The sequence below is a fragment of the Pholis gunnellus genome (genome assembly GCF_910591455.1).
Source record: "Pholis gunnellus genome assembly, chromosome: 4".
In the NCBI taxonomy this organism is placed as follows: Eukaryota; Metazoa; Chordata; class Actinopteri; order Perciformes; family Pholidae; genus Pholis; species Pholis gunnellus.
Genome location: NC_136530.1, coordinates 5956925 through 5980096, shown reverse-complemented (window position 1 = coordinate 5980096; position 23172 = coordinate 5956925). Strand labels below are relative to the sequence as shown.

At 43.1% G+C, this 23172-nt stretch overlaps 1 protein-coding gene across 1 annotated transcript in view; it reads left to right on the top strand.

Moving 5' to 3' along the window:
* Window positions 1-19577, top strand: part of ell (elongation factor RNA polymerase II) — a 31679-nt gene extending 12102 nt beyond the window's left edge. Inside the window, exons 3-12 of the mRNA XM_079157983.1 lie at window positions 7306-7427; window positions 8638-8801; window positions 9937-10187; window positions 10275-10399; window positions 12919-13000; window positions 14799-15414; window positions 15712-15778; window positions 16365-16536; window positions 16651-16695; window positions 16786-19577. Coding sequence (XP_079014109.1) covers window positions 7306-7427; window positions 8638-8801; window positions 9937-10187; window positions 10275-10399; window positions 12919-13000; window positions 14799-15414; window positions 15712-15778; window positions 16365-16536; window positions 16651-16695; window positions 16786-16890 — 1749 coding nt within the window. The 3' untranslated portion in view covers window positions 16891-19577. The remainder of the gene's footprint in view (window positions 1-7305; window positions 7428-8637; window positions 8802-9936; window positions 10188-10274; window positions 10400-12918; window positions 13001-14798; window positions 15415-15711; window positions 15779-16364; window positions 16537-16650; window positions 16696-16785) is intronic.
* Window positions 19578-23172: the final 3595 nt, after the last annotated feature.

The window sequence follows — 23172 nt, the reverse complement described above, 5'->3', positions numbered from 1 at the left end:
CATTTGTGGTGTCTCGGATCTATTGAGAGATAAAGGAAGGATGGTGTTTATGTATTCTTTGTAGAATCTTTTGGGGATGTTTTGTCATTAGACTAAAATTTCTGTCCATAGTAGGAACTTTGGCGGATGGCGAAACTTGACCTCCATATGTTAGTCTCTCTGAAACCTCGCTGTAGAGTAGGGTTGCAAAATTCAGGGAATACTCAAGGTGGAAACTTCCCGTGGAAATTAATGTATTTGTATAACTGTATTTACCAAGACATTTTCAGATAACAATCATTTTTTCATATCAGACATAATCCATTAATCAATTTGTGCCGAGTGGTGGTGATATAGCTAGCAAGTTAACTAACAGAAAGACAGTTTGAAAATATGAGACGACGGTGTGGACTGTGTGCATTCTTAGGGTTTAAAGTGAACAACTAATGTTTTCAAAGAATCAGTTAGCTAAAGCTACCTCTGCCTGCCTTGCCTCTTTGCTGCTACAAGGGCAAGTCCACAAAGTAGGCAAAGTGAGGGAACGGAACAAGTAGCGATGAAACAGATTGTGCATCAGTTTTATGTCCTAGAATGCAAGGAACCGTGTCTCCTTTCTGCAACTGGTACCTGGTTGTTTATGATAATGACAAAACTCACACTAGGGTGCCGGTACCTCTCTATATGAGCAACTGTCCCCATGAAGACAATAAACATCCTCTAGCTCACAAGCGTTCTCAGCACAAGCAATGGCTTCCTGCAGGGTTTGCATGTGTGAGCCTTCCTCGTCTGACATGCAGATACGGTCTGTGAGCACTTCTGCGCTGGCAAGTTTAGTTCGGTTTGACATCCAGAGGGCTGCTTCATTCAGCCCAGTGATTTTGCCATGTGTCCAAAGATTTAATAGTCTATCCGGCTTAGTCCAGAACATTGTCCTGATAGGCCTGCTGTGGGCTTTACTGTCAACATGCTCACAATGCCTCTTAATAGCAGGATGTCTAGCATCTCTTTCCTATTAAATGTCTTAATATCTCTCTTAATCCTCCCTTCCTACAGGTTCACTTTCATCCCTACTACCTGCTCTGCACAGGTCATCCGCACCATATTGACAAAAGCAGGTTGAATGTGTGTCCTTGTGGTAGACGTGTGATTAATTATTAACCAACCGCTGCCTACTACGCAAGTCAGCATCTAAACTTCTGCAAATGTATCCATTTGCTGAGGCGGATCAGTGTGTTGTTTACCCCAAAGTGCTTCCGCGTCAAGCTAGAGTTGCCACATCACCCAGATCTCAGCGATGACATTGGGAAAACATTTTTATCACTGAAAAATAACATGATGGCCAAAACTGCGAAAAGAAGGAAGTTTTACAAAATCAAGTTTTCTTGTGAGACTAGGCTGAACATTAAGGAAATATCGTCTTTTTTTTAAAAAAAAATAATGATGCCGCAAGAACATGGAGCAGGGCCCATAATATTGGCTCCCCCTCATTCATCACTGAATACAGTGTGCAAACTCCCAGTTGGGAATGCAGGACACGATGACTAGAACAGTGGCTTGTTAACATTGTGACCTACAGGTACATAAGCAATTTACTCATGTCTAAGGCACAACCAAGCAAAAAAAAAACCTGCTCACAGACAGCTGCATTCACATTATAGCACAACATCTGCCAACATCTCATTCTGTCAATGGTGCAGTGCAATACTCACACAGCTTGTTGTTGAACTGTATTTTTAAAGCTTGGGGGGGAGTTCACCGATGCTCTCCAAACTCTCACCGATAGACCTCAGGCAGCAGCAGCTTCGCAAATCTGTTGAACATTCATTGTTTTGTGTGCGTATTGTTTCCTTGAAGATTCTGACCGTAAGCGATTATATCGTCCTTGGTGTAGCTGAGGTCTACATTTAGAATAGAAAGTCTTTAAGCATCCTCTAGGAGTCCTGATACATTCGATACTGCCGTCCTTCCGTCAATATTTCTTTTTAAAATTGGGAACGGCATAGTGCAGATCACTGCAATCCTGCAGCTAGACTCTTTCCATTATTGATGCCTTATCACCAAGTAAAATCCTTGTTTCTTCTCTTTAGCAGGCATTGAAATGTGTAAACATGCAGCATATGCATCATGTGAAGTCATGTTTTGTCAACTGCACACATCAGATGGTAGACCCGATGTGTGTTGTCTGATGTTTTTTAGGCTGAAAAAGTAAAGTAAGGCACGCATTATACCGCTGCAGCAGGTTCGCTGTGGAGGAGAATCTGTTACTGTTGAGATCAGAATGCTCGTCAGAAGTGTGAAAATGGCTAAATTGCAGAGCAGATGGCCCGGCTGTCACGATGTGCTCCGTTATTCATTCACTCATATTCATTCATCTGCTGCAGCTCTGACAAAGTGTGCACATAACAAGTTTCTTTCATCTTTTAGAAAAGAGTGAGTTTAAAAGACTTAAAAACAGACATAAGATGAGAGGTGTGTGTGTGTGTGTGAGAGACAGGTTTGGGTTCAGATGTGGCCAAAGAGACGTGTGTATATACGTGGGCTGCATAAAACACGTGTGATGATACAGAAAAGCCTCGACATGGTCGGTGAGGCTTTGAGTCACTCCGGCGGTGTTTCCTCCTGCACTTTTCATTCTGGCGGTTGGATTGACTTCAAGCTTTCTGTCATTACGTGCGGTTTGTGTATATATCTGAGTGTGCCGGCCATTGTTTAATGCGCGTGGCAAAAATATCCATCATAGGCTGTGTGATGTATTCAGCACCATTAACTCTTGTCGACCCTCATCCACTGCTGTTTGGCCATTTAGCGTCTCGGGGAGAGAGAGAGGGAGCTCTCTGAATGGCTTTTCAGTGCAGCAGTGTTGCCCATTTAGTTTGGTTTTCATCTCACTTTTCTTCTTCTTCTTCGTCTTCTTCTTTACATCTTCACAAGCCAAAGACCACAGGCTAATTCATTCATATTCTTGGCTGAAAAGGAGTATTGAGCGAAAGTAAATTATATCGTTGTCATGATGTGTTCAAATGTAAACTTGTAAAATTGTGTTTTTGGTGAGAAACTTAATAAACCTGTTTAACTTCTTAACACTATCTCTAGCAGATAATTAAATTAAAGCAAATATTAGATTTTATATAATACAATCATTAATTTCCTAATTTAAATTGTGTGTTTTTATGCAAATAACCACTTTAATAACACGTTGAATGATTGGCGGTTCAGGGACGTTGATGGAAAAAGTTAGGCTGGAACCTAGAAACACAGACTGTGAAATGGTGAAATGCATCACTAAATGGGTTTAGTTCTTAAAGTTAATATTATTTTATGCAATTTAAACAGTTAACAAGTTGCTTTTTCTGAAAAAAAAAAAAACAGTTAGTGGTTCAATCAGTCTTGTTTTCTCTTTTGTATGTTTCCTGTTGCTCCTTAATGAAGCAAAAGTATTTTAATGATTAATCGACTGTTGGACTAATGGGTAAAATGCTCGATTACAAAAATATTTGTTATCTGCAGCCCCGTTCAGACCATATGAACAGATTAACAGTGGTGTAAAAATAGTACGCTACTTAGTTTTTCTCTCCAAAAATACATTTGGCATCGGCTACTGCTGACTAGTTTGGTCATTCAGACGCAGATCACACATGCATGTCAGGAGTCAGCTGGTCTCTACAGTGTGTTCTGCTTTTTAACGGAAAACAAACGGGCGACGTGAGGTGACGTCAAGTGCAAAGCACTTGAACAGGCAGCCTTTGTCATCATCTTTGACGTCGTCTTTGTGTGTCGGGCCTCTGTCTCCGTCTGATTAGTTTTTCCTGTCTCTTCGCTCCTTCTCTCTCCGCTGCTCTTGGATGAGACGAAGTGCGTGGGGGTCGGCCCTCTCCGTCTACCCCAACCGTAAAAGAGGCTTTGTTTGCTCGATGCCATACAGAATGAGAAAAGGAGGCTAGCCGCAGGCTGAACAAGGAGGGGGTGGTTGGGAACACCTGTTTAAAATCCACTTCCACCATTTAGAAAAGCTATATAAAGGGGATTATTACTCGTGGAGGTGGTTTGTTTCGTTGTCAGTCCCTGCCGTTCATCCAGTGTTGGAAGTAATCTCCCGATGCTCTTTAAAGTGTGCTCTGCTGCTTTCTTTTTCTCTGTTGCTCTGTTCTGTCTAGGTTTTGTGGCAACAGCAGGCTAACGCTCTCTAAGCTTTGTTTCATTTGCAAGTTAAACTGATTCTAACGTCGGCGTTTTTAGCTTTTCCTAAGAGGAGAAAGCAGTTGGGTTTATGAAAGCATGTTAGCAGGAAGTACCCCTACTCACGGCCCTGTTATCCCCGTTGTTTACATTTTCTTTTTTTTCAAGGGGGTCCTCAGACACAAAAACATGGACATCCAATGTCAAGCAAAATGAAACGCGTACATGTCGTTCATCCTTATACAGACACGTATGGCTTGGTCTCAAAGTGCACAGTGAGACTGTTGTGTGGTATACATGCACAATCAAGACACGCGAGAGAAAATCTCGTCACTAACGACAAACAAGGGAGTGTCAGCTTTCACCCGATGACCCGTTTTCTTTAGAAACTGCACTAAGTCCATATATGCACGTCGTGGTTACAACACTCAAGCGTTTGTTGAATCGGAGCCTGAGCCATTTGGTGTGGAGGATCCTCTTCTCACTCCTTCATCCTCTACAATATGACTCAGCTGAGTCACTCCCCTGTACTTTGCCTTCCTGTTAGTTCCTCTGCCTCTTAATCATCTCTGGATTCACACACTCAACCTATCTCCTCTGTGCTTCTGCAAGAAGTATCGGCTGCAAATGTAGGTGTTCTTCAACACTATGGCACTGTACAGCTTAGCATACAATACATGCCATCATGTGGTTTTCACAACTGAGACCGGGCACAGATTCAGCAACTGTGTGCCTTATTTTTTGCCTCAAATGTTTTCAGAAACACATTTTGGGATAACTGTTCTTGTAATATGAAAGGAAGTTTCCAAACAAGCCGCCATGTTGGCCGAGCGCGCGTCCTCACTAGTTTGTCCGCATGTGTGGTGAACATTTCCATAATATCGGCGCGCTCCATCAATCAGAGACAGTGCTGTTACACCTAAGGATTGTGGGTAGTGTGATACTACTCCCATGTCATGGTTGATATGGTGTGGCTTCTGCAGCAGCATATACCATCGTTTCACAGCCCGTGGTAGGTCTACCGTGGATGGTTACAACATTATGGCCAATACTCTAAATCCTTTATTCAGTATATAAATGGGATTTATTACTTCCAGAAACTCAGTGTTGAGCTCTATTTCAAGAGGTTTAATGGTCCTGGAGTAAGTAAGTTAAAGTAAATCTTCATATTGTGTGTGTGACAGGAGTTGCTTCTCTGTTTGCTGTAATTCACATTTTTAAAGCGGAAATGCAAGTGAATATGTGGGTAAATGTGTCCTCAGAACTATTTCCTCTTGCTAGCATGGCAGCACAGGCTGGTTGAATTCCATAGATTTCGACGTCATAACTTGGAGAAAGGATGTGGTTTATTTACAAGAAAATGCAGAACTGATGTCAATGGTTGTTGTTACCCTGAGGCAGGTCAGCTCCTCACAGGGGTTCAGACCATCCTTTGTGACGGGGTTTACGTCTCTACTCTGACGACAGCCATGGCCGGATGTACAGTGTTTTCGGGTCGTCCATCCATCCGTGTAGGATATCTGAGTTCTTCAAATTTGGCACAAACATCCACTTCAGAGTGAACTGATTAGATTTTGGTGGTTACAGGTCACTGTGACTTCACAAAACACAATGTCACACAAATAGCTAACAGGATAAAATGATGAAGTGGCAACATTTTGGACAGGCATTGATGTAGACTGCAACTTGACTGGTTGGCAGAAGCATACATATTCTACATTCTTCTTCTTCTGCTGCCAAAATAGTCTCCACCTCCATCTTCTGCCACGGCGAACGTGTACTGACACAGGCTGTGTGTCATGTTATACCGCAGTGGAGCACTATGTACCACTGAGAGCACAGGTTTTCCAGCAGGGCAAATAAAGGACATTGTATGTATTTATAGCAGGCCACCTGCAGCCTTTACACGTGTTGGGACCTCTGGTAAACAGAGCTGCCTACAGTCTGAACGCATGTCAGTCCCAGCTGCACTGAAGAAGAAGAAGAAGCCAGTGAGTCACAAGGCTGAGCCTCTGATCTGGGTTAGTCAGTGGCAATGAGGTGCTCCAGAGGACCTGTACCGCCGATCCAGAACCATCTCATTTGGCTCATCTTCTGTCCCCGTGGCTCAGTGTGGTGCACCGTCCGGGGCGCTGACACCGCTTTTAATTCGTGTTCATGAAAACCGAGCTGAGCAGGGATTCATGCTGCCCGGCCCTGCTGAAAAAAAACAACCCTCTGCTGGCCGTACTGTCTTAAACTACTTTTAACTGGTGTGTTTCTCTTCAGGACATCAGGTAGACTCACCCGCTGCTCTCTCTCCTACATTTCTCTCTGAGAAGATAACTGACGCACCTCTGTTCACTGTATTTAAATGTTAACCGGATTCACCGAGCGCAAGATGTATTATGTGGCAAAAACCCAGCGTCTGCATCCCAGCTGTCTGATTAGAGGTTTCCAGAGGTTACTTGACGGTGGTTAACTCCACTTCTTCTGTCGTCTGCTAAACGCAACACCTGTAGTGTGGGAGGAACTGGGGCTAGAATAGGATGTGCCAAACTGCGGTGAAGGCCAGAGACTGCAGATAGACACATTTCATAGTTCATAGTTCCTCTGTTACTGTAATGTACCTGCGGCTCCTCCTATCACACGTTGGGAACATCATTAGGAACACTCTGCAGTGCGCAGACTGTCCTAGCAGAAGTAAGCTGGAGGAATATAAGGCGGCAGATTTTTAGCTGCATTTCGTGAGGTTTTCAGCGTCTTTGAAGCCAGCTAGAAAATGCCCGAGGCTTACTCACAGCTTTGCCGAGTCAGAGCCAGGTTTTCAAGCAACAGAGAACTGGCATTTGTTTATAGTACTGAATACATCAAAAAGAAAAATGAGTTTAGGTCTACAAATAGGGTGTGGAGTGCAGTTAGTCACCCTCTCTTGGTATCTTACTGATGTTAATAATATACAGCTCCAAAAGAGATCGGAGAAAACACACATGTATGGCAGCGTGGTCAATAATGGAACTATTATTTAACTAATAGTTTTGTCCTGGAAAATTAGTTTCTTTAAAAAAATGTGATGTCGGTTGGTACTTTGAAAATTTCTTCTGACACCAAATAATTAAGAACAGGTGTATTGATTTCATAATCATGTTTTCCATCTTTTCTCTTCAACAGAAAATTTCAATACCACGGTCAGAAAATTCCAGTGAACTGCAATCGTTTACTTTCTACCTGTCGAATGTGGGCAGAGATAACCCCCAGGGCAGCTTCGACTGCATCCAGCAGTACATCACCAGGTGAACGCAAACACTGACTCTCTCGCGCTCTCTCTCTCTCTCTCTCTCTCTTTCATCAAATGTGCAACCGATTCCTCTTCTGCACAGACACAGATTCACCGTCTATAATGTCAACATTTGCACACTGTGGCGATGGATTTGAATACTTTATTTTGGCTCTGTGTAAATAATCTGTGTAAAGTCTTTGAAGTTGCAGAGTGTTTCCAGGCAGGCAATCGGTTTGTTTAACGTGGTTAACCTGAGGTGACTCACCGACCTCTGCTGAACACACTTATTAAACAATATGGTTTTGAAAATTCTGCACAGTTGCAAAATTTAAAAAAGCAGTGTAAATTAAAGTGAGTGTGTTCTTCAATATTTGAAGACAAGTGTTGTCTCTTTGTGTTTATAGCAGTTGCAATGACACACAACCTGCTTCTAAGCATCCAACCCATTAAACTTCTTCTGCAGACTTTCTCTGGCCCAACATAGTGTAGATTTTGTTGCCTGAGTCACGCAAATAGGACCAGATGTCTGCGTTGAAGAGGAAGGAAGTTGAAAAACAGAATAGGGATCAACAAGAAGCCTCTGCCTCTCTGACTGTCCACGTTTCTGACCCCATTATTCAGAAAATATTTCTGAACAAGTGGGTCAGGTGGAGGTCGTCCACGTCTCCGACTGGACCCGAATCAACCTTGAGTTCCAGTCTAAAGCCTAAATGACAGAGCTCCGCTTCCGCCGACTGCGCCAGCACCGTCTCGTTTTCTGCTAAATCGTCATCAAAGTGGAGAGGAATCAAAGACAGCCGGAAAGTCTGGGAAAGAATGGGATTTGATGTGGCAGTGAGTCGTACTGTGGGATCCCACAGTTGGATGGAAATTGGAAAAAAATAATAGTTGCGCCCTCGGGGAGTTTCATGGATCTCATCTGGGCAGGAATGCACAGTGAAGGGATGGCTTATTGCAAATAGTGAAAGATTTAAGGTTAATACTGAGAATCAACTTGTAGTGGTGGATGTATGTTCAGTGTTTTAAAGTAGCATCCCTAAAATATAGCATGACATCTGTTTATTTCTTGTCTATCTCAAATAAATGTCAATAATCATGGAGCACCTTTTTTTTAAAATAAGTAGCGATTCCCCTCTAATCTTTTCCATTCTCTTTCCGGTGAAGCTTCTGGAGGCTGAATCCCGGACTTCCTCTCTCAACATCTCCCTTTTTTGTTTTGGCAGTGAAGGGAGCATTCAGCTGGATTGTTTGGGTGGGATCCAGGACAAGATTACAGTGTGTGCCACAGACGACTCCTACCAGAAGGCCAGGGAAAACATGGCCCAGGTCGAGGAGGAGACTCGCAGTCGGAGTGCCATCGTCATCAAGCCCGGGGGGAGATACGTAGGTGAGGAGACATGATGGCACAGATGCATGCAGACCACCAAACATGCTCCCGTCAGCCAGACATAAGACCAATATTTGATAGGAACTCAGCTTTTGGTTGATGGGAAAACCACCACAAAGGTGTTGTGACTTGACAGGCAGGCGTAGTGGCTGGAAGAATTTCTGTGCCTTGCAAATGGCCCGTGTGTTTGTGTAGCCGTCCTCCGCTGGTGAATGGGTTCACATTGCACCAGACAGGTTGTTTGGGTCTGGGGCTGAATGGCAAAGGGCCAGCACACTGCCAGCATGCCTCATCTGTAACTGGGACTTTATTGAATTTGATGGTGGTTGCTTCCTCAATGGTCGCACAGCCAATGTGCCACACGCACGCTGATCTTCTTTCTCGCTAACCGTCATGAATGTAATTCAAACACACCGAGGCCAAAACATCCCCGGGCGTAACTCGTCCAACTGTCTGACTTCTTGTTTTGGTCTCCGACCTGCACTATAAAATACATCGTGCTACAGCTACTGTAGAAAAAAAAACCACAGCAGTGCAGCCTCATTGCCTGCAAAGAAAGAAATCCAGTGTAAGCCTCTTCACTGCTCAGCAGTGAGTCAAAGAATGTCTAGTCCACCATGTGTGCCGTGGAGCCAAACAGTGTTTTGTTCTCAGTAGGAGGCAACTCAAAATTCAGGCTGAATCACCTTTAAAAAAGGTCTCAGTGGGAGAAGGTGGTGATAGCTGATGTGTGTAATGCGAGGTGAGCTCTGGCGGTAAAGATCAGTGCACGATGCATCTTTTATGACTCATCTGCAAGATCCCTCAGCCATTATCAGTCACTGAGATGGAAGATGTTGACAGAAATAAATCTATTTCTCGCTATTTCTGTTGTTAAGAAAGCAAACAAGCATTGGCTGCCAGCCAAAAAGTCATAAGAGTCCTTTTCTACCAGCATTTGTTGCTTCATTGCTCGATTTTAGTACGAAATTCAACCTGTGGTTGAAATTCTCAGCAATGGTGAAGCGTTTTCTTTTTTTATGTTAAAATACAACTTGACCAATCCTTATTCAACTGTTCTAATGCGAAACTCCCCCCCCCCCCCCCCCCCCCCCCCCCCCCCCCCCCCCCCGTCTGTAACTCCACCTCACCTCAGGTAAGAAGGTTCAGATCCGGAAACCGGCACCTGGCCTCTCGGACGTCGCCCCGTTGCGGAGGACGTCTCGGCCCGTCATCATCTCTAGCAGTACGCTGAAGAAGGGCACGCCTCAGCACAGGCCGCTCCGAGAGCGCCTCACACACCTGCTGGCCCTCAAGCCTTACAAGAAGGCTGAGCTCATCCTGAGGTTGCAGAAAGATGGCCTCTTGCCACTAGACAAGGACTCCCTGGACAGCCACCTGCAACAGGTCACACACACACACTTATTGCCTTTGTTGCCTCTCAACAGCTGCAGAGGCGAGGAGACTTACCCATGCTTCTTTCTCATTTCCTAGGTGGCGAACCTGAACGGGAAGGACAACACCTTCACATTGAAGGACGTTTTGTATAAGGAGATCCAGAAGGACTGGCCAGGCTACACAGAAGGAGACCAGCAGCTTCTCAAGAGAATCATGTTTAAGTATGTCAAAGATGTGGCTCACTCTCACTTTAAAGACACGTGTCGCCCTATTCTGACCATGATCCTCCTCAGCCATAAATCACTCGTGCTTATATCGGTCTACTCTCCTCTGAATGGTCAGTTTTAGTTTTTTTTTACTGGCTACAAATAGCTGATACTGTTACATTGCATTTCTATAATAACATATTTTGTGTGTGTAACTTTGCTAAATCTGACATACCTCCATTGTATTTGCTTTAACTGTGTAGACAAGTAACCTTCCTGGGTGTTGTGGAGTACGATTGTTTGACACTGCAGAGCACCTTGTGTTGTTGTTTGTGTAGACTCTGTGGCGAGGGGGGAGGCCACAGGGTGGTGACTCTGGTATTTAAGAATTGTAGAGGTTCTATAGAGGAATGGCAAGTATGCGTTCCCTTAATGTCTTGTTACATAACCAGTTAAGACATGGTTTTTTGGGACATGATAATGATTTATAAAGCTGTCATGGATTTCATTCTGTGCACTTCTGGATGTGTAAAACCCACCTTTTTATATTTATTATTATATTATATATTTGCCTGTGTCCCCAGGAAGTTGTCTGTGTGCTCCACTGAGTTTCCTCTTTGTTGACAGCATGAGCTGCTGGCCTTCTTCCCAGTGGAAAAACTTGTTTTCTCGGGATCTGGGACACTAAGGAAAAGCCAGCTCCCAGCCAGCTATAAATAGACCAGGAAGCAATGCTCCGACACTCGATTTGTGTTTATGTAATGGACTCAAGAATAGCTCCTATTCTCCATAATTAACTTACCTGGGGTGCAACTCTAAAGGCAGCTAGATACTTGAGAATCGTCGCACTTTAGTGCAACTACTTAACCTGAGATGTCCAGCTTTTGTTAAGACTGCTACGGACTCGGCTGTATGTTTTGTGTTGTGTTGGGCATTTGAAAGGGGCCTTTGGTGTGTTATGCTCCTCATTTACATATATAGAGATTCAAACGCCTCACAGTTCATTAGTATATTAACACAAACTACAGCCTTTCTGGCACAGTGCCATTAAAAGTTCCACAAAGTACTCATTACAGTATTGCTTTATTGCATTACAGTGTTGGATTTTCTGGCCACTCAGGGTAATATCTGTGTGTGCAAGGCATGCATATTATCCACACATACTTGCAGCCTATGTGTGCGTCTCTCTTTAATCGACACTTGAGCTCTTTTTTTCTGTGAGTTTCATCAGCTGACTACAACCTAATACCCCCCCACCCACCCCCCACCCCCGCGGCTCCTCCAGAGTTTTGAGCTAATACAGTAAGTCACGCAGGAGAAGCACAGCAACGCGATTGGAACGCACATGATGCAACGGTGTTCCAGCACATGCTGATCCGTGTGTGAGGTGGCACCCGTCCAAGGTTCAGCCATATCGCTCGGCCTGCCTCTCTCGCTCGTAGCTCCTGACCCGCCTCTCTGACTGTCCCCACCGCACACACAAACGCACACGCACACATACACATACACCCACAGTGAACCAGGGTGGGGCGTCGACAAAACTCTGCGTACCCAACTGCCCCCTTCTGATGATGTCGTCAGCTGTGACGGCAGAATCTCCACATTTTAGATTATAGTGTCGTGTCTGGAGCAGTGGATTTTTTTTTTTCCTGTCGGTAAACATGCTGCGTGCTGAAATGCATCTTTAATAATTCATTCTTAACTGTGTGTTGTGTTTCAAAACAAGCCTGGATCCGTTGGTTAAACACTATTCATCATAGCTGGATAGCTGTTGTTTGGCACAGCTGTTTTGTTTTCGACACTTGCTGTGTGATAGATTCATCTTGGGTTTGGGGGAATCCCATTGGATCAGGGATGTTCTGCGCCGTGCAGTCGACTTTTTGGTGTTTGTATTGTCTGATAAACCGACAACATGCACACACAAAGTGAGCCGCGCTACCATATTCTGTCTCTCTCGCTCTCTCTTTGTCAATGAGGAGTGCCATGTCACTTTCTCACTCGCCTTGAACTCGCTGCCGGAACTGTTCAAGCATTAAATAAACATGCAGCGAGCTAACGCGCGTATTGTTCTGTGGGAAAGAGAAGACGGCACAATTGGATTATTAAAACTGGTATGAAACTTGAAACAGATTTTATATTGATTTAAGTTATTCCCCGTCATGAAGTGTGTGGTTCTGGTAAAGTGCTGCTTTGTCAAGTAGGCCCTCATTTCCTCTGTTGTCATAGCTACCCACTCGGCTTCACAAAGCCACTTTTGTAACTTGTTCTTTAATGCCCTCATACTTTGTCACTGGAGAAATGGCTTTTACATTTTTTGCTCGAGTATGTTCAAGCTCTAAGGGCACAAATCTGTCTTTAACCTTTTGATGTACCCGGAAGCAGCACTTGAGGGAGATGCTGCGTCACCTCAACAGGTAGATGAATAGACACAGTAGTGTTCCTGTGACGCTGGTATGCAGGTTACGGAGAATCTAGAGAATCTGTAGAGATGATATCAAGATTGTGTTCTTATACGCACGTGTTCCCTCTCTTAGGAAGCAGAACCAGACCCCGAACAGCTCCGCCCCTCCGCTGGAGAGCCCGCCCAAAGAGCTGGCCGGCAGCTCGCCATCTCAGGTGAGCTTCCTGTTCCCTCCTCTCACTTCCACACACTTCCATATCCCTATTTGGACTCTCAAACTCCTTTTGATGTTATGTCAGTAGAGTGTAAGTTTGCTCTGCAGAGCTAATCTTTAACCAGAGCTTGTTTTGTTTTTAGCTGATCCAGTAGATATGTTTGGTGGAATTGGGGACAAAGATGTCCACCAGTGTACCTGCAGCCTTGTTAACTGGGTTGTCCCTGCAGTGTTGAGGTTTCTGGGATTTCCCAGAAAAGGGTTTTCTAAAAAAGGGTTTTCCTCTCTCGGCCTTTTCAGTGAATTCCCCTTTTGCAGTAAATGTTTTCTGCACTTTTTACAGTTGACCTGTATTACTCACTAAGGGTTGTTATGAACTTTTTACAAACATACATTGTTTACATGATCACTGAAGCCTTGTTGTTAAACTAAATGGCCCCCATGGTACACTTTAGTTTATTAAAACTCTTTTTCTCCCTCCTCATTGCACGGTACAAATTTATATTTCTTGTCCTGCTGCTCTTTTTTTTTTTTTTAGGTGAGTCCAGACTCTGGAGTCTAACCATTGTTTACGCTTCCATTAGGTAGACGGCGGAGCTGCTCCGTTTATATTAATAGCTCCTTCCTCTCGGGTTCTTCTCACCTCAGACACCTACTGTATGGCTCCTCCTGTCTGCTCCCTCCCTCAGTAAACACAGTACACAAGCAAACGGTTCCCCCGGCTCTCTTTTTAGATTCATCGGTGTACAAAGAGAGCACCACAGCAGGTAAAGCTGTGTGTAAACCTCAGAAAGGTGAGGGATAAATCAGGGAGAGCTGCAGGGCAAACAGGGCGAGACCGTGTCCACAAACACAGGCGGATAAATGCCAAAATAACTTCCATCCCTGCTAGCATTTCAAAAAATGTTTCCCATTCGCACTGGTTTACAGGAACAAAAGTAAGTGAATAATAGAACAGCTATAACAGTCAGCAAATTACATCACTGTAATGCAGCCTTTAAAACCAGGAAAAGATGACACTTATGCCATATTACAATATTTAGAGATCCATAATGTAAGACGATATCTTGTCTCGTATCACAATATATGGCCCGGCCTTAATTACAGACATTATCTGCTGGACTGTAGATCTCGGCCTCACTTTGTTCTGTCTCGTCATGCGCTCCACCATCGCATACATTTGGCCTCCTGAAAATACTGATGCACAGTACAGGACGACATCCATTCAAACCTACATCAGCAGTAGTAAAAACCTTGTCTACTCTACAACATTACAGCGTTGTTTGTTTCTACTCTGCAGGGTCATATACTAGTTTTTGGGTGTTTGTAAGAAGAGGACCAACGGTGTGGAAGTAGTCTAAAAAGCTTTGCAGGCCCAAAAGGAGCTCCTCGCTGGTTTTCGTCGTTGTTCCAGAACCCAAAAGTAGTCCTGTTGGCACAGCCGCCACACGGTGATCGGGTCAGCCACTCCCAACGGCATAAGTGTGGGCGGGGTCAAACAGGGCCCGTCTGTAATTTAATCCCTGGTATTGTGAAAAGACTGCACAGTCATCATATTCTCAGTGCTACTAAGAACACTGATCCTCTACTTCTCTTTCTTTGGACTCTTTCTTCTGTGTTGCGTTCTCCATCTGTCCACTTGTTCTAGATCCTGTCTTCTGAACATTCCCTTGTCCCCCACAGCTCAGACCATTTCTGTCTGTACTTTTCCTTTCACTTCGCTCTGAGATTAATTGAATTCATGTTGAAGCCTATTTTGGGTTCTGCTACTAAAACTGCTATTTTTTTCTTTCTGCCAGAAACGACCTGCTGCTGACTTCATCGACCCTCTAGCCAACAAAAAGCCCAGGATATCACATCTCGCCAGCAAGGCTGCAACAGCCCCGGTTAATGGCAAGCTCAGCTCCTCCAATGGGAGAGGAGAGGCAGGCGGCGCTCAGGCCGGAGTGGCGGTTTCAATGTCGGACGGCGGCACGACGTCCAGCTCCCAGCAGCTCCCTCTGCTAGACATCCCCCGTCCTTTCGAAGCACTGTCGGATGTCAGCAATGACTCCAGCCACAACGGGAGAGATTGTGACTCTCAGGAAACCGCCGTGTCCGAGAGGCTCAGCCAACAGCCATCGCTGCTCTCGGGCCCGGCGCCCAGCATCGGCACGCCGTCTCCTGGACACACGGGCCCGGTCGTTCCTCTGGACAAGAGTCCTCCGTCTTTCAACAACAAGTCCAGGAAGAAGTCAAAAAAGCATAAAGACAAGGAGAAGAGCAAAGACAAGGAGAGGGTGAGGGAGAGGGCTCAGGAGAAGGCTCAGGAGAAGGAGAGGAAGAGTCGTGGGGAACGTGTGCCTGAGCCGAACCAAGCCTGCGAGCTGAGCCCAGGAAACCTCAAAAGCAACAGTATTCCACACAAAAGCACAGGTGAGAGCAACACACGCGCACACACACACACGCACACACACCCTTTTCTTCTGCACAAAATGTCCCCTTTACTAATGTTGGTTTCACAGCTCTTACATCAGATAAGAGATTTCTGAATAAAAGTAGTTCTATATGTGGATGGACACCAGTTAGTCATCACTGTGAGAGGGTGATGTGACCAGAATGTGACTCACTGAATAAATGGAGACCCCTGCTGTTCAGTGTTTATGCCTTCAATAACCTCAAATACCCGCCTGTGAACCTGTGCCCTTCTCTGACTGTGTGACTTTGTTTCAGATCTGAATGGGATGTGCAACAGTACCAGTATTCCTACATCGTCACCTGAGGTGGCAGGCTATTTATTGTGAGTGTTTAGTGCAGATTTAGACTTTAAAATCCCTGAATGGACTTGTGAGGATAATAACTTAACGTCGATATATGGACATGACCTCCAGTTTTGCTGTCGTGTTTACATGCATTTGTTTACATAAGAATGTCACCAACATGTTGGCAAACATGATGCCAGAACCATTATATGACAAAGCCGAATGAACAGTAAATCTATGATGAGACACTTTTCGGTCAAGTGCAATTTTTGTTAACGGAGCCCGAGCGTCCATTGTATTTCTTAATACATATTATGAATATTCTTAAGAATTAAAAGTGAATTGCTCTTTGAAAGTTTGTATTATTAACATTATATCAGTGGCATAAAAGGGTCTTAAAATGATGATGATAATATTGTTGATTGCAATTATTTCTTGGACAAAACATCGTCCTACAAAGGTTATCGTGGCAGGCCTTCGCCTGGGATAAATTAATTTCATTGTTTTGTGTTGGTACTTCCTCATAAAGTCTCCCTCTAATCACCATTGTTCCTCTGATGAGACTTTGATGTATTCTTTGTGACTTTGCTCCCTCAGTAACATCCCCTCTTCTTGCCCTCCTAGGAAGTACACGGTGATCGTCTCTCCGGAGCAGCGTCAGAGGTATAAAAACGATTTCAACTCCGAGTACAGTGAGTACCGAGGTCTGCATGCTCGGATAGACGGCATCACCCGGCAGTTCACCGTGCTCGACAATGAGCTCAAACAGCTCCCTCAAGGCACAGACAAGTACAAGGTAGGTTACCTGAAGCCCAAATTGTTAAAACACATTTTGAGTAACTTAAAAAGATGCCCAATCAGTTATATTCATACCCCTTATCCCTTTTTTTTATCTGTGTTCTCTACATAGACAATCCACAATCAGATACTTCAAGAGTATCATAAAATAAAAAAGGTAAGTTGAAGTCCCGCTATAATAGACATTGATGGCTTAAAGTATGTAAGTACGTTATCAGATCCTGACTGTTTTTCATGTCCCTTACAGACTAATCCAAACTATAGCCAAGAGAAGAACCGCTGTGAATATCTACACAACAAACTGGCATATATAAAGAGACTTATTGCCGAGTACGATCAACAGCAACTTTAAAAAGTAGTTCTTAGACATTGTTTCCCTGTTGTCTCTGGAAACCAAGCAGATAAAGGAAAACTCTGGATTCCGCCTGTGCTAAAAAAAAAAAAAATGTTCTCATGAAAGATGCCATGAAAGGAGTATTCCCCCTCATTGGGGCCAAAGGCTCGAATGAAGACTTAAGCAGGACACACGATATTTTTCTCTCTTTCCTTTTTTTTCCCCGTTTCTTTTTTGGAGGACGGGGTCGTGCCTCGTGGTGCCAGGTCCGTCTGTGTAGTAACGATGCATCCAGGAAAACAAACCGGCTCCGCGTGGCTTTATTTTTCTCAACAGCCCACCCTGCTATGTGCACAGAGGTCTAAAAGAGTCAAACATGGAAACTTTCCCACTTTCTTAGGAGATAATCCAAATAATCTTTCCTGCTTTTGAAACTAGATGTTTGAGACGGAGATGTAAACTGCGGATTCTACGCCAAATGCAACTAATTTATAATGATCACTTTCCCCTCATGTACTGAAACGAATGGTTATGACGTTGAAGTTATTTCTCCTTTTTATTTATTTTTGACACTTAATTCAGGGGGATGAGTCTGTTTTACACTCCTCGATATCAGTACTTTTAAAAGCTGTCTCTTCTTTTCTGTCCTCACACCATGAATGTCAGCCAGTATTTCATTCAGAAGCTGCCTTGCCCATCGAATTGTCAATCTGTTGGCGTTAATTATATATTTCTCTCTTTTAAAGAGATGCAGATATTTACCATTGAACAAATCAAGACAATGCGTCTGAATGCACACGGTCGGATGCAGGTTTGTGTGCTCAGCGTTTTCTTTTCTGGAAAACAAAAAAAGTAACCTGTGCAGATGTCTTAACATGTGAGAAGGTCTCCAGTCACTCTGGAGCCGTAGATCTTCTCCAAACACAGTCCTCCTCACTCAGCGGCGACGAGCCGCAGTGCTTGTTCACCGGTTACAGCAGTTGGTCCTGATGTTCATCGTAATGTATCGATGAAGAACTACATTCAGCTCTTGATCGGTTGTCTTTCCAGTTTAGGTCCTGATGGCTTTTTGTAGCAATAGAATAATTCAAAGTTATCGGAAGAGTAAAAAAAAAAACGCCAGCACTGCTCTTCTTCATGCTTCAGTAAAATCCTCTTTAATTGTAAGATGATGCAGACGGGGGATGCGGATCTGTCTTTTTCTTTTCATCCTTAAAAAAAAAAAAAAAAAAAATAGTTTTCTTACACAGATCTGCTAATTTACCATCATTTGCTCAAGTTATGTTCAAATAGTGTTCACAGCGTCTTTAAAAAAAAAAAAGAAAAAAGATCAAATTTTTCGTTTCATCTGCTCATCGACCCACGTGATAGTACATCGAGACGACTGTTAAGATGAAGCCATCCTCCATCATCTTACCGGGCGGAGGCCTCTCTCACCTGCGACCAGTTTTTGCCTTTTTCAAATGTGATGTCAGATATTCACCGAGGTTGACCTGAAATCTATTTCCCGGATCAGCTCTCGCGACAGATCCACTCGCCGTGTCCGAAGACTACTTAGAACTGCTGTATCCTGACTTCACCCGACGAACGAGCGAGTTCAGTCAGCGACTGCGTTTCTTAATAACGATCTTTTTATGTGAAATATGAAAAATCAGCACTTTTTTTCCTCCTGATCTTGCTGTTACCTGGGGTTTTTGTCCAAATGACACTTTTCTCTTTGTCCATCAGAGTGCATGCTTTATGAATGTGTTACAATGAACAGTCTTTGTATCTTTACTTGAAGAAAAAAAACTACAAAAAAAAAAACTGCCCAAGGATATCGAAAGCCAAGCAAAGGCCTAGTCCAACTGAATTTAGTATGTAATCGATTCGACGTGGCTCTGACCAGCATGTATACCAAAGTGCTTAACCGAGTGGGATGAAACAAAACGCTCTACCAAATGACAAAGGAACATGTCACAGTATTCTCTTCTTCCTGTTATCATTTCATTCGTCATCATTTATCACCCAGTGGAAACCTTCCCAGTGTTTTCTTTGTGAGAAGTCAGAGGCGGCTCCTTTTGCTCCAGATGTGGGTTTGCATGACTGGGCTCGAGTGTTTTTTTTTGTTTTTTTTTAACGTAATGCCAGATTTCAGATTATGTAACTCTCCTAATGCAAACACTACATTAAGGCCAATGCTCCAGGACTCACCGGGCTGAAGCTGGATCAGGGTCTGGAGGGACACAACGTTTGTAAAGGTGAATATCTTGTTACCAGAATCGGCATTGCCCAGTACTGCAAACTTTTTTTTCTTTTTTCTTTTGTTTTTTTAACAAGAAAGACACTTTTCACTCACTGTATCTTGTTTTCTAGAAACATTCTGACATAATTCCTGTATAACAACTCTTATTACGGTCAAATATCCATTGTGAATGTGCTCATCAGTGAACACGCTTTGCTCCGACGGAGAGCAAACTGTTTGTCAGTAACGATATGCCAGCACAGGAGTACCGTTGTGTGAGTTGATTGTGCCAAAATGACCTGTTGTATAGGTTTTTCTCTTCTTTTCTCTTGAGTATATACATGCTGCTGTATAAGCAAAGAGGGCTTTGGAGAAGAGTCATGAAATGTTGGCGCTAAAACCCAAAGCACGCTTTTTGAAAACCATGAGGGACTGGGACTGACATTGATCTTTGTTTCAATAAAATTCTTTAAAATCCTTATTTGTGGAAATTCTGAGCTAGTTGTTGCCGACCGATATTGTACTGAAGTTGAATTTTTTGTAATTTTAGGGGGGTTCCAGTGTTAAAGATAACTGTTATTTTAAAAAAATTAACTATTTCTATGTTAATACAAATGATAATATTGTTTAAATATTCCAGCGCATCTTCAACCACCACCTGCCTACACTCGTATTTTATGTATAGTTAATTTGCTAAGAAACAAAACGCACACATTTATATTTTCTATAGATATTGTGGTAATATTGTTTATTTACCTGAATAAACATGTAGTGAAAACCTGATATCGGGTCAGCACCTACTTACACTAATATAGAAGCTGGATAGTGATGATTCGATGAATGCAACATAAACGTTTGGAGTTTGATTTGTGTTTTAACAATTTTTCTCGGATCATATCTTAACATTCTTGCGAGTCAAAAGATGTAACGTTTTCTCCATAGAGCCGCTATTTTTAAAACGGGTTTTTGGAAGCACCGAGACATCAGAGGAGTCTGGATACTGACATGCATGATAAACGTTTATAGGACGAACATTTGTCTACAATTCCTGAGTCCTGTGGTGAAGAGGGTGTCCTGCAGATGGCAGCAGTTTCACATGGTTTTGTCTCCAAAGCCGCCACACGCTGCTGGCACACCTTGTCTCTGTTCAACAAAAAGCAAGAAAATCAATAAGAGACATTCGGATCCCTCTGTTCGCCCCGGTTTGCATCGTTTCTCCTGAGAGGTGAAGTGTCTCATACAGTCAATGACACCCTCAGGAATCAGTGTGATGGCAAAGGTTAGTTCAACCACTCCCGTCAGTATTCAGGGCCCGTGTCTAATCTGCATCCTCTTATTATAACCCATGGCTTGTTATTTACAGCCAAGTCTGTGCCTTACACTGAAATGTGGATCCAGGAAAAACAAAAGGCCCTGGCATGGCGGCGAAGATGCTCCGGCAATGCAACAGTAATCTGACACACTGTGGAAGATCACCAGAAATCTACATAGCGACAGTGTTCCACTTGGCCGGGCTGAGCTGTGCCTGAGCCTCGCTGTGCTGCTACTGGCTCCCATCCCGAAGTGGGCCTCAGCAGCACTGTGCAGGGAGCTGGTGGGGGTGGTGGTGGTCAGAGAGTTCACTGTTGGCAGGCTGCCATCTCTCCCTCTGCTCAACATACAGTACAGCAGCATATGCATGTTTACACGCATCGTAGAGAGACCTGAAGCCCTCCTCCCACCCCTCTGTGTTTTCAAGGTCTTACTTCATTTAATTTCTTGTGGGATTTCTGCACTAAAATGCACAGGGGGGGGGGGTCTCCCTCTGTTTAGATTCTCTGCTAACAGAGCGGGTCAGCAATTCAATGGGGAAATGTAGGCCACGGTTGAACTAAAGGACGGTCAGTTGTGCGAGGTAATTGGCATGTGTGTGTGTCGGACATGAGGGCATTTCAGAATAGAGTCAAATAGAATGGTTTCATTTTTCTGTGGAAGCGGCACATCTCTACTTCCAGAGACGAGACTAATGCTGGCGTCATACATGTAGGTTGAAGTGCTGAGAGGGAGAGAGAAGCGTTGCTGGCATCTGATCGGTGGGCAGCTTGGCAACCTGTTGGGAGCACGTATAAGACCAGACTAAGAGGGGGAAACAACAGTCTATATATGGTCACGATGAAAAACAAACAGAATATAATCAATGTGAGAACTAATACACAGTGGTGGAAAGAGTTCATTTACTCAAGTAAGAACAAATGTGAGGACTTTAGTTGGTCTATTTTATGCCACTTTACATCTACTCTACATTTATCTGACCGCTTTAGCTACTAGTTACTTTACAAATTTAAATGCGTATAATAAATATTATCGGTTGCTGTCAACATTTTTTAGTTGTTCAATCAAAGAGATCTTTCTCCTTTTAACTTCTCGCATGATTTCATTTGAATAATAGTTTGAGAGGGAAATGATTTAAGATGAGAGACAAGTAAACTGAAGACAAATTTGTGTATCACAACTTAGTTTCTTCTTCTTTCCTCTCTCATCTCATGACCCCTTAGATGTATCTGGTGACCCTTTGGAGGGGCCCGACCCCTATGTTGGGAACCGCAGGACTGAACTAGCTCACTGTATATAAAGTAGTTAAAACTAGTTCCACCTCCAGCATCTACAACAGTAACATGCTGCTCTAACGTTGATGCATTAGTGTTAAGAATCATGTCACATAGAAGCAGATATCACAGGAGACGGTTTACTAAACATTTACTTTAACTACAGGAAGTTGATACTTTAGTACTTTTACTGCTGATACATTAACTACATGAACCTTATACTACTTCTGTACTTTTACTGCTTAACTACATGAACCTTATAATACTTCTGTACTTTTACTGCTGATACTTTAACTACATGAACCTTATAATACTTTTACTGCTGATACTTTAACTACATGAACCTTATACTACTTCTGTACTTTTACTGCTGATACTTTAACTACATGAAGCTGATAGCACCTGTAATCAAGTAGGATTTTGTATGCCTTTACTTGTACTAAATAATGTATTTGTACATTAACTTAAGTAAAGGATGTGTATTTCTTCCACCACTGCTGATGATAGAAAGTATTTGTGTTGTGTTTGTGTGGACAGTGCAGTGCAACAGTAGGACTCACCATTGATTTTTCTAACTCTATCTGTATTATCTCTAAATGTGATTTTTGTGCTCATGGTGCAATGAACTGTAATCGTGTGTTAAAAACACAGAGCAACAGCCAGGTCTGCTGATTTACAGCCAAAGAGCTGTACTCCCTTCTTGGAGAGAAAATTAGATTTTGGTTTGGGGTTATTTTGTCATTTCCATAAGTTCAGTCAGTCAAACAAACAATAAATCCATGTTTTAATGATACATAAACGTGTTTCTTTCACACAATACTACCATACTAGTTTTAATGTTAACATATATGATATTGTTCAGCGCACATTGTCTTGATTTCATGTGAAGACGTTTACCTTTTAAACTCTGTTTAAATTGAGGCAATGGGACACAATTTAAGACTTTTGAAGAGCAATGTTTTTTAACTCAAGTGAGACAGTTCTCCTCATTTAGGACTTTGACCTGTGTGTGTGTGTGTGTGTGTGTGTGTGTGTGTGTGTGTGTGTGTGTGTGTGTGTGTGTGTGTGTGTGTGTGTGTGTGTGTGTGTGTGTGTGTGTGTGTGTGTGTGTGTGGCAAAGGTCAGCTACTGTCTGTAACACAAGGCACGTTTTTTTTTCTAGATGCTGATTCAACAACATTCACACTGTTAACTTCTTTACTTTTCAGTTCCTACTTTCAGCCGCAGACTTTATTCTAATTATTTACAATTTTTGAATTATCACAGTTTAAGTTGTTTTTTTCTGTTTCCTTCATTAATCATTTAGATGAGTGTTATTAATGTATTTCGTCTTTTCCAGTGTAATGCTGTTTAGCCCCCTTTTCATGCAATACGTTTCAGCTCTTCAGGGCAATGCATTTAATGGTGTTTATTATTGCAGTAAATCTGTCTGATATTAATAGAAACAATTCTTCTTTCAGCATTTTAATGGCAATCAGTTTGAACTTCCAG